The sequence below is a fragment of the Mastigoproctus giganteus genome, chromosome 10 (genome assembly GCF_048544385.1).
Source record: "Mastigoproctus giganteus isolate SK-2022 chromosome 10, ASM4854438v1, whole genome shotgun sequence".
In the NCBI taxonomy this organism is placed as follows: Eukaryota; Metazoa; Arthropoda; class Arachnida; order Uropygi; family Thelyphonidae; genus Mastigoproctus; species Mastigoproctus giganteus.
The window spans coordinates 172747167-172760134 of NC_143584.1; the positions used below are offsets into that span (position 1 = coordinate 172747167).

The window sequence follows — 12968 nt, forward strand, 5'->3', positions numbered from 1 at the left end:
CTCATCCAGGCAAAGAGATCCAATCCTAGAAGTATATATGGAAGAAGACATAGACACTGGTTGGCCATTCTTCTCAAAAAAAAAAAAAAAAAAAGACAAACCAAAGCATGAACTCCATTAGCCAGCCACATTAAAGAAACAGTCAGATACGGCTTCTTCTACTAAACACCAGTAATGCCTTACATTCTACAATGGAATTGTAGAGGATATCGTAGCAACCTTAATGATATTCAAGTCGTAATTAACCGCTACTCTCCAGTTAGTTTCTGTCTACAAGAAACCTACATAACGACTCAAATTTCCAAGAAACGCTACTCTCCAAGATCGTAATACTTCAAATGGGGCCCGTGGGGGGGTGGCCATTTTGGTCAGTAAAAAGATCCCGACCAAACAAATTGTTTTGCAAACTGAAATTGAAGTTGTTGCCGTACGTTTGATAGCCCATATTGCGTTAACACTAGTATCAATCTATCTCCCATCAAGTCATACCTTCTCTTACCAAGATCTTGATAATCTTCTAATGCAGTTACATTTCCCCTCTCTGTTTCTTGGGGAATTTCAATGGCCACCACCCCTTATGGGGATCGACTAAATTAGATAGACATGGCTGACTAATTGAAACCTTTCTGGATAAGCAAAACCTTACCCTTCTTAATACAGGTGCACCCACCCACATACAATTACCAACTGAACAAAGTTCTGTGATCGATCTATCAATATGTTCTCCAATTCTGTTTCCAGCCATGGAATGGTCCACTCTGGATGATCCCATGGGGAGTGACCATTTTAAATCGTGTGAGCTGCTCACTACCCAACCACCATTATCACAACCCTGTAGGAAATGGAAATTCTTTCAAGCCAACTGGGTCAAATTCAATCAGCTATCAGTCTGGATGAGAAATTTATATGAACACAGCCGCTAGATGAAGCCACAGATTATATCACATCACACCTATTATCTGCAGCTAAATGCTCAATCCCATTGCCGAATCCCCCTTCTCGACGGCACCATAACTATTGGTGGAATGAAGAATGCACAAAAACAAAGAAGTTACAAAATAAAGCATGGAATTATTTCGTAGATCTCCAACCACAATTAATCATATTAACAATAAGAAGCTAAGGGCAAAAGCACGTCTCACGTCGCACACAATGATAAGCCAAGAAGATTTCCTGGATTCGGTTTGCCTCTACCATAAACAAAAACACTAATTCTAGGTTAATTTGGAAGAAAATTAGGCAGATTTGCGAGAAATTTCCAACCATCCTTTCCTCAATTCTTTCGTGGAATGGACAAGAGCTCTCTGCTCCCGAGGACATTGCAAATGCCTTGGGCACAACCTTTGCCCAAGTTTCAGCAGCATCAACTTACTCTCTGGATTTCCAGAAAATTAAGACCACGTTTGAACAGCGATCCATCAACTTTCGAACCTCTGTACTCCTTCCATATAATCAGCCACTTCGATATTCTGAACTACTACATGCTATCAAAACAACACGCAACAGTGCCTCTGGGTCATACGGAATATATTATATCATGTTACAACATCTTGAAGAAAAAAATTTAAAAATACTGCTGGTCTTCTATAACCGAATCTTTCTTGAAAACCTAAAACCTTTACCCCACCTCTTGGCCCCATTCCACGGTTCTGGCCTCTTTGAAACTTGGAAAAGATACTACCAGTCTGTACAGTTACAGACCAATTTCCCTCTCCAGTTGCCTCGGTAAGTTACTTGAAAAAATAATCCATAATCGACTTGTTTGGATCATAGAAATGCAATACCTTCTGGGTAATAATCAGCATGGATTTCGCCAGAACATGTCCTCCTTAGATCTCATGATCAAAGCTGAGTCTCCAATTCGTAATGCCTTTGTAAAAAATGAACATCTTGTTATGGTTTCCATAGACATAGAGAAGGCATTTGACACTACCTGGCGTCATGGCATTCTCAGTGACCTCCATGCTCTTGGTCTACGAGACAACCTGCCTATATTCATCAGGAACTTTCTCCAGAATCGTTCGTTCCAATTTCGATAGCACAAATCGCTTTCTATGAAATTTTTACGGGAAGAAGGAGTACCACAAGGGTCTGTACTGAGTGCAACCCTTTTTGCCCTTAGAATCGATCACAAAAGAATTTCCAAATACTGTTCAGATCTACCTTTACGCTGATGATCCCTCTCTATATTTCTTGCCATTCTCAGAACACGAGATCCATTGAACGGCAATTGCAGATATCCCTGAATAAAGTCCAAAGGTGGGCTGTGTGCAATGGCTATCGTCTGTCACAGCAGAAAACCATTGCAATCAACGTAAATTGCGAGTACATACAGATCGTGAACTTCAGATGTCAAACTCTCCCATTCCACTGACTAACAACGTCAGATTCTTGGGATTAATCCTTGACAGGAAATTAAATTTCTTTGAGCATATTAAATTTGTGCGTACTACCTGCCTCAAAAAAGCTGACCATACTAAAAACTTTATCTGCCCTGTCTTGGAAGCAGACCGTACATCTTTGCTGCTCCTATATGGAGCATTGATCAGATACCGTTTAGATTATGGTGCTCCAATCTATGATTCTGCCCGAAAGAGTACATTACGCTGGCTGGGACCTATACAGCATAGTGCATTGCGGATTACCCTTGGTGCTTTCAGGACATCTCCTATCCATAGTTTATATATTGAAGCTCATGAACCCACTCTTTGCCTCCACAGGAAAACACTACTTCTTAAGTAGGCAGCCGGAATACAAAGTTGCTGTCATCATCCTATTGAGCCATACCTCTTTAATCCACCACTGCAAAACCTCTATAGAAATAAACCTAGTAAAATAAAACCGGCAGGATTACGCCTAATTGAATTAATGCAGAGTTGGAATGTTCCTATTTTCAACAGGCAACAATTAATGAATTACTCCCAACCGCCTTGGACTCCCCCCCCCCTTCTCAGTTATCTTTCGACACTTATCTTCACAATTGAGGAAAGAATCGTCTACCGACACTCAATGCGAAACAACTCCATGCAAGCCATATTCAGAAATATGCTAATTTATTACCAATATATACTGATGGCTCCAAATCACATTCAGCCGTTGGAGCAGCAGCAGTGTTTCCCACTACAATCATTTCTGCTGCCCTTCCACCTGAGTACAGCAGCTTCTCTGCAGAACTCCATACAATAAAATTAGCTTTAGACAACCTGAATCTCCACCCATCTCCTCTAAAATACGTGTATACACGGACTCTCTCAGCTCAATTACAGCAATGCAAAACTCCTCCTACAATGTTCACCCTGTGTTAAATCAAATCAGAAGACTTATTACAAATTGAAGAACTTCATCAATCAGTGACCTTTTGCTGGATTCCAGCACACACATTCAGGGATAAAGGAGCACGAACTTGCTGATCAAACTGCTAAAAATCCATCAACTTTTGATTTAACCTCCGTTCCGGTTCCAGCCACTGACTACAGTCACGTCATGCAAACAGCATGTCTCGCAAGTGGAAACAGCTTTGGCACACCCAAACCAATAATAAACTCTGCCAGTTGAAACATGATCCAAAGCACTTTAGCACCAAACCAGTGCGAAGAGAAGAAGTGGTACTTGTACGGGCACGAATTGGACATACACATCTGACTCACCTCCATCTACTCACAGGCGAAGATCCTCCTCAGTGTCCATACTGTTCAGAAAATTTAACAGTCAAACGTATTCTGATTGACTGCCCTCACTATCAACAGGACAGAACATCCGTCCTGTTTTCCCTGAGAAAGGTAGGAGAACCAATGACATTACAACATATTATTGGTGGTGATGCAAACATCAAAGTAATTTAAAATTAGTTTAAATGTCCAAATATGAATAGAACCAAATGTTGTTTTTTATTATCCAATACCGGACTTTAGAATAATCTGATGATTACCAAACTGTTGTAGATGCGAATTACAAATATTTAAGAGCAGATCATAATTCTATGACTTAACAAATTGTTTCAAGGATCCTTCTTGTAGTAATGTGAGCCTTTCCTTCTTGCTGTTTTGCAGTCTACCTAGAAGATCGATGCTCGCAGAACGTCTCTCATAGATTCATAGTTAATGTGTCGTCCAGTGGAAGGGAGTCGACAGGTATCATAAGGCCCAGGAATGAAAACCGATATTCACGTTGGATGAACTGTAGCGTAGTTCTTGTACCTCCTGAAAATTATGGAATTGTGATTTCCGTACGGAAAATTGAATTTGGCAATAAGTGCCAAGATCGCTTAATGGTAAGAGCTTTTATGTATAGTAGAGTACTTAGAAAATTATTTTTTTTGATCATATTTTTCGTTTTACCTCTTGTCAAATTCATTCTCAGCAACATTTTGATTCCTTTAAGAAGTCTGGGTTTGAAAACAGAGACTAATTGATCATCGTGCCCTCTCGTGGAAATGTTATGGTCCATCAAGATGAGGACTACCTAGCTGCTAATTACATTGGTTAATACACTGCTTGACAAAATTAACAGACAAAATGTTTTTCATGAATATTTTGAAGAAGTTTTTCATGAACCATTTTTCAAAATGTTTTTCATGAATCATTAAAGAAGAGCCAGCCAGGGTCACCCCAGGGCTACGTCAACCAGGAAAGACCGCTATCGGCTCTAACAGCAAGATGGAACAATACGATGTCCTGTTATCAACTGACTCTTGAGGTTGCTGTGGCCACAAGAGATAATATTTCCGACCGGATTGTGTTAAGAAGACTCAGTTCAAGTGGACTGTTCGCAAAGAAGCAAGTGGTTTGTATCCCATTAACCTCTGATGGCAGAGTGTCCTGGCGAAGTTCCGGGAGGCCGGGGTCTCTGCTCGTATCTATAAGCTTACATCTGACTACTTTAAGGATAGACTTCTTTTGGTCTCATCCAGCTATTGCTTTGTAAGTAGACCTGTTACTAGGGGCTGCCTTCAAGGATCCGTACTTGGACTAATTTTTTGGAACGCGGTCCTTGATGGGTGGCTTGTGTCGAGAATGAGGTCCTGAAAATAGCGTATGCTGACGACCTTGTGGTCTTACTATTTGGAGAATCTAGACCTGAGTTAGAAATGAGAGCAAATGTCATACGAAGTAATTTAAAATGTTGGTCCAAAACTCATAAGCTACAAATTTCGACATCGAAGACAAAACAGATGTTTCTGAAGGGCTATTTAAACTTGAACAGACCACGAAATATTAGACTCAATGACAATGATATTCAAATTGTAAGATCGTATAAATATTTAGGGATTATGATGGATGACCGCTTCAGTTTCATTACTCACGCTAAATATTTGCTTCAAAAAATTAAAGCAATTACAGGGAAAATAATTAGAATTTCAAAATGTGTTTAGGATGTTAAGTCTGGTACTTTAAAGCTTTATTACAAATGTATATTTATTCCGATAATATGTTATGCTGCAAGTGCATAGGGCTATCGTATCACAAATTGTCAAGTCAAGAAATATATAATATAAGCACAACGCTTTTTTCTACTTGCTATATCTAGAAATTGTAGAACCGTCTCCACTTTAGCCCTGCAAATTGCAAATGGAAAGCTACCAATAAATTATGAACTGATGTATCATCTATCTTCAGTATTTCAGGCAGAAAGCCTAGCCGGCTAGAGTCAGGAATTTCTCTATTGATTTGGACACACCAGTGAAGGAGGACAATCTTAGAATAAGATCAGAGTATATAAATGACTGGCAAATGGTCTGGTCAAATGCTGAACAAGGTAGAGTAACTAATAAAGTTGCAGTTGGGTAATGGATGTGACAGCTGTTTTGTCATGAGTGCTGAAATGAAGTATTGTGATCGTTAGACTGGTTGATGATCGTTCGGGTTGAGGACGTTTAAAAAATAAACTAACTTAGGGAATTGTAACCTGAGACATAGCACAGTTCTTAATGAATATTTTGATGGTTGGAGATATTTGCCTGATGGATTGTTGGATAATGGTAGACAGGCTATCGTTGATGGTGTCTATTTAGACTTGTGAATAAATTGACAATGTCTTCTTCGTCTTTCTGGGAGCTTGGGCTGCCCCTGGATTATTTGCCGGAAAATAATGGGTTTTATAATCGAAGTTGAGGTTTTGTTGGTCTATGGAACTTTTAGACAATTGGTCATCTGTAAAGTATAACTTGTGCCCTGATATAATAGTTTGTTCTGGTGGTTGGCAAATTGTATCAAATGTATAGACGCTTTTGGTTTGTTCAACTGATCGAGAACTGTGTGCACTGAAGGCCCATGTGTATTGGGTTTGTTTGGATTCATACTTCTAAGCTATGTTTTGATTGTAAACCATGTTTTTAGTTGACAACCGGTTGTGTTGTTATTCTTGTAGTCTAAAATTGAGATAAAAGAATTTGTGATTCTGTCTGCAGTTGGTAGACTGAATGACCCTGGAGATCGCCATAAAATACACAAATACTTTAAAATGATTTTAATAAAATCCCATTAACCCCGTCTGCGCTGTAGCACAGTGGTATCATCACCGTCCTCCCCATACCGGGTGGAAAAGGCCTAAGTTGGAATCCCGTCGATGACGTGAGGAACTTTAATGGGCTTTTTTCACTCCGTGGTGTGAAAAACGTCGGTCTCAGGCTTAGATAGCGAGGTCTCCCCTCAAGAAACTGGGGTTTTTTTCGTCCAGCAAAACAGGCAAATCGACCAGAAAACACACGCAATTTAAAGACATAACACTTGTTCTGGTATAAGTAAGAAATTACGGGTGGCCCTAATACAATAATTTGAATTTGAATCCCATTAATTCCAAACCACGGCAGAGCTTGTTGAAGCTGTTGCCATGAACATGTGACTTGGAGCTCTGACAGAAGAGGTACAGTTCTGTCCTCTGTTGAGTCCTGTTTTAGCCTACAAACAGATTCTAGACGTCACTTTCATCTGGAGACAACGAGAATGCAGTACCATCCCTCCAACATCAGAGAAAGGGACACTGACAGCGGAGGCAGTGTTCCCGTGTGCGAAATAAGGATGAACGGCCGCACCTCCTTTCATTTTTTATTAGGGTACCACAACTGGCCAGAGGTACCCAGAACAGATCCTTGAACCCTATGTGCGTCATTTTAGCGACGTTTGGCCCAGATTTTCTTTTCATGCACGACAACGCCACTGCACTTAGAGCTGAAGTGGTGGAGGAATATCTTGAAACTGAAGAAATCCAACGACTGCCGTGGTCAGCACGATTACCATACTTAAATCCCATCGAACATGTATGAGACGCCCTTGGGCATCGTATTGCACACCTATAGGGCCACACATTACATCGAGCATGGCACACCACTGTCAGGACTGTTTTGGAGGGGATTATGCGCCGTACTGATGTCATGTGACCATATTTTCGAGCATCTTGACTTCTGTAATGTGACCTTTTTTGGTAATTCTTGTACAACCCTTATGAATGTCCCACATACTAGTCCGAAGTTTCTCGCTGTCTCCTCATTTCATTGTTATTCTATTGGTACACCAGCATACCAAATTTTGTCCTGCTTCATCGCAAACTGCACGAGTTACACCACGTTTTTTGGGTGTTCTGTTAATTTTGTCGAGCGGTGTATTATGTTAAGGCAATGTACTATGTTTATCTATCTCTCTGTTGTTTATATATGCTATCTTAAAGATATGGTAATGCAACCATTAATTGTTACAGATAATGAGGGAAGGTGGCTACACCAATCATCTGTGTCGTGTCGAAAACCATAAGGATGAATGGAAATCATACGACAGTGATAGATCAATGACTCTTGTCTATCTCACAAGAGGAACTCTGCCTGGTTTGAACGATGGATTTCAGATTTCATATACCGCTTATTCAAGTAAGTTCGATCTATTTTTCTTCCATTCCCTTTATTCTTACTTAAAAACAGAATCTAAGAAAAAATGTCCTCGTGGGTAGCGCAGTTGGTATAATCACTATTCTCCCCAGACCGGATAGAAGAGATCTGAGTACGAATCCCCGTCAATGACACCAGGAATTTTTATCAGCCTTTTTCCCAATGCGCGGTTGAGTTAATCGGTCTGAGGCGAGGGAGTATAGTTTTATTCCCAGAAACTTGGGTTTTTCATTCATCAAACAGCAAATCGACTACAGAACACAAGCAATTTGCAGACGTGTTACATTTGACGCAATATGGCCCAAGTTATTGATGCATCTAAGACCCTACACCAACAAATAACCAACCTGAGTAAAAACAACAAAATCACATTCCACAGTGACCTTGATCTGACATAGGATGAAGATCTGACCTTTAGAAATTGCTTCCCTTCCATGAAAATTGGGTAACTTGCGGCCACAAGGGGAATCATACAGGAGTAGGATCCAGGTTTGTATCCTGGATCCTACTTTGGGTCAACAGAATGGTTGGAAAACAAAACCCTTCACGATTTCAAAGGCAATTATGCATATATAAAAGTAAAAATCACAGTAAAGGACACACATACTATAGCAAAGCTTATTTCAGGCCTCATAGATATATTCTCTGTTGATTCCATCTTTAATCAACCCTCAAAACAACAAAGAAACCACCTCAACCAAAGTTTCCTTTGACCAGCTTTCAGAAGCTATCTGATGTCATCCTGAAAATACGTTTCGGGTGAACACAGTAAAAATTTTTAAAAATTATTGTTATTGACTCATAGAGTTACTGCAAGCAAACAGTCTTCAGAAGGCATTACAGAAGGCATGGACTTCAAAATAAAACACTGCTCGGCTGTTGCGGTTTATAAACCTCTCGTAGTACATCACAGCCCCCTTGGATCTCTGATCTACATCGAGCTAGAGGACCACCCTACTATACACGAATTGTACCTTCCATGAAAGTATAATGGTTTCACACTCGTTTGGAGAGGCAGGGTTCGAGTCCCGGCGACAACTAGAGGAATTTCTATAATCCTTTTCAATCGAGTCTGTAGTTAGTCGACCTCAGGCAGAGCGAATTGGGTTCCCCTTGAGTCTGGCTTTTACAGCCCGCACTAGATGCAAATCGGTCCCATGAACTTCTGCAGACAAACGCGCGGATATGAGTTACTCCTGAGGACCATTAAAAATAATAATTAATTATACACGAATTGTTTATGTAGAGTTCAGGTACGAAGACGCATTCTATAAACGAACTACACGCCCTTTCACCTAATATAGTTAAAATATATGGCACAAAATTGTTAAAAATTAAATTTAGTTTAAATTTGAATTGCTGTTTCCGTTTTATGATATTTTTCTGAAGATCTGTGCATTACTTCCAGAAAGCGACTGTAAGGGAAAAAACAGATTCAGATGTTGGAATCAGCGATGTATTTGGAGTGAACTGAAATGCGATAATCACAATAACTGTGGTGATCTCACAGATGAATCTTACAGCTCTGGCGGGGGGTGTCGTAAGTATTATTCTACCTAGAAAATATCTAAAATGTAATTTTGTTTCTTAATTTTAAATTAACCACATTAAATATGAAAAAACTGTGATAGGGTGTTTTGCTAATACGCCTACGGAAAATTACTTCCTCGTGTATTATTATGATATTTTATTAAAATTTCTTAAATTTCTTTATTAAAATTTTATTAAAATAAAATTGATATTTTATTAACCTTATTAAAATTTTTGAAGTAGAAAAATATTTTAAAAATAATTAGAAAGTATTAAATTATTGGTGCAAATATTAAAAATTTTGGTGGCTTTCTTAATGGCCAAAGCCATTAAGAAAATCTCCAAATTATTAAAATTATTATAAAATTATTAAATTAAATTAAATCATTATTAAATTATTATTAAATTATTAAATTAAATTAAATCATTATTAAATTATTATTAAATTATTAAATTAAATTAAATCATTATTAAATTATTATTAAATTAAATTAAATTAAATCATTATTAAATTATTATTAAATTAAATTAAATCATTGTTAAATTATTATTAAATTAAATTAAATCATTATTAAGTTATTATTAAATTATTAGATTAAATTATTATTATATTATATTAAATTAAATCAAATCATTATTAAATTATTACTAAATTAAATTAAATCATTATTAAATTATTACTAAATTAAATTAAATCATTATTAAATTATTAGATTAAATTATTATTAAATTAAATGATTATTAAATTATTATGGTTTAATGGTTTTAATAATTATTAAATTATTAATTTTAATAATTAATTTTAATAATTATTAAAGTATTATTAAAATATTAAATTATTATTAAAATCATTAAATTATTATTACAAATATTAAATTATTATTAAATTTTTATATTAAATTATTATTAAATTATTAGATTAAATTATTATTAAATTAAATTATTATTAAATTATTATTAAATTAAATTATTATTAAATTAAATTATTATTAAATTTTTATATTGAATTATTATTAAATTATTATTAAATTATTATTAAATTAAATTATTATTAAATTATTAAAATCATTAAATTATTAAAATCATTAAATTATTATTAAATTAAATTATAATTAAATTATTATTAAATTAAATTATAATTAAATTATTATTAAATTAAATTATTATTAAATTATTAAAATCATTAAATTATTATTAAATTAAATTATATTATTAAAATTAAATTAAAATCATTAAATTATTATTAAATTAAATTATTATTAAATTATTAAAATCATTAAATTATTACAACATTCTTTTTATTTTTCAGGTTTTACAGGGCTGTCAGGTGCAAAAATTGTTGGCGTGGCTATTGGAGTGATTTTGGTAATTGCAATTATTGTTGGTGTAGGAATTTTTTTAAAGCGAAGACGTCAGAGCAAAGTGATAAGAACCAAGCCTTTTATACCTCCATCGTATCGATCTCGCTTTGAGGAACCACCACCTGCTTATTCAAATTAACACTAACTGCATAAACTTTTGAAATTTATCTTGTGCACGTCAAGACCTATAGACTTCTTGACAAATTGAAACATGCCAATAAAAATTGGCTGGAACCAGCTGATGGTGCTCACCATCCTACTCTGCAGAGTTCAATAAAGTTGTTGCTAAATCGTACGTATGGAGTTGGGATTCTGGTTAAGTTTCTGTGCTGAGAGAAGACAGAATAAAAATAATTAAAATTATGTCTGTACTTATATTCTGTATTGGTTCCCAAAACTTAAACAATGACAAAATTGGTCAAAATTCCCTTGAAATAAACACCTGGAAGTTTGAAAAGTTTGTGATCTTTACTATGCTATAGAGGGGTAAACGAAAAATTACAATTTTATTAATGACAATTAATAATGAAATCACAGTTAGGCTCCCCTAACAAAATCCATGCTTCCTAATTTCTCTGTGTCCCTCCTTTTCACCCTGCACACGACAATCACCATCACAGTCCCTCCAAACAAATGCAGGGAAAAGCAACAAAGACTACTTTGCTTAAGTAAACACTTGAAGGATGGGGATGAATCACATTAATTTTCAAGATATGAATGGTTTAACTGTTGATAATCCAGCCCAAGTTGCTGACAAATTGAATAGGTATCTTGCATATGCATTCACAAATGAGGAATATTTTAGGGACAGGGATGCCGGAAGTTTATCAAATTCTAAAAGGGAGTAAATGATTTTGTGATAACTGAGAGGAAAGTGGAAGAGAAATTTGTTGAAGGTAAACTTAAAAAAAGCGCCTGGGGTGGATGGGATCTATCCGATTACATTAAGGGAGGCAGCAAAGGAGGTAAGCAAATCCTTAGTCATAATTATGAGGGTAATCTTGGATTCAGGGAAAGTAATTATGGACTGGACTCTGGAGATATGCGAATAAATAATAAATATTCATTTATTGCAAATAGAGCAAGCCCATCACAGCACTAGGTCAAAATAATAAGGAGTCGTACAGCAACTTCATTTGTAAATTATATTTGGGCAGGGGGAGATTAAAGTCGCCCATTTTAATTATATTAGATTGAGACTTATGAACAGTGGCGATCCAGGTTATTACTTCGTTAATAATATCATCAGTAGGTCCAGGCGGAATATAAATATTATATATTTGAAGCGGTGAATCTTTAACTTGGATCAGAAGAGAAATTCCTTCAAAGTTGTAGGAACAGGAGTTGTAGGTGTTAATAACTTTAATGTTGGATTTTAAAATAATTGCTGACTCTCCACCTCTTCGATTAATCCTGGATGTTATGTATGGCGCGTAGCTGTATCCGAAATTCACAAAAGGGGGATCAATGGATGACATAAGTAATTACAGATCTGTTAGCTTAACTTCTGTTCGAAGGAAAATAATGGAGTCACTGTTTAAAGAAGTAATGCAGGACCGTCTGGACAGGAATGCAATTATAACTGGAGTCACAACATGGATTTGTCAAAAGGCAGTCACGTCTAACCAATCTGATAGGCTATTATGATGCAATGGCCAAGGAACTGGATGCAAAAAATAATTTTCACATCTTATACTTGGATTTCAGGAAGGATTTTGTTATTGTGCATAAAGGGCGGCAAATTTGAAGCACTCTGGCAATAAGGGAAAGTTATGGCTATGGATTTTGTGTTGAGTGGCTGACTCGCAGAAAACAGAGTGGTTATTAATGGTCACTGATCTTCATGGACTAATGTTATTAGTTAATTTTCCCAGAGATTCATTGCTGTGCCCCTTGTTGTTTTCTGTATTTATTAATGATATTGTTTAAGGCATATTACGTTAGGTTATGCTACTGCAATGATCTAGAAAAATTAGGCAGATGGGCTAAGAAGTGGCAATTGAAGATTAACATTGACAAATGTAAGGGACTGCACATGGGTAGGAGTAATCCCAGATTAATATACCAACTATGTATGTGGTGCCACACTCAATATATCGGAGAACGAATAACATCTGGGAGTAAATTTGTAGACAAATCTGAAGTTCTGTAATCAGTGAGACCCCATGAGCTTTGTCTGTGACCTGCAGAAACTTTGCTAG

At 36.3% G+C, this 12968-nt stretch overlaps 1 protein-coding gene across 1 annotated transcript; it reads left to right on the plus strand.

The window, feature by feature from the left end:
• The first annotated feature begins 4171 nt into the window (after positions 1–4171).
• LOC150079494 (uncharacterized) lies at positions 4172–10906 on the plus strand. Its single transcript, XM_090383089.1, has 4 exons — positions 4172–4270; positions 7693–7858; positions 9285–9416; positions 10716–10906. Exons 1-4 carry the CDS (start codon positions 4172–4174, stop codon positions 10904–10906), a joined length of 588 nt encoding a protein of 195 aa, XP_090239215.1.
• Positions 10907–12968: the final 2062 nt, after the last annotated feature.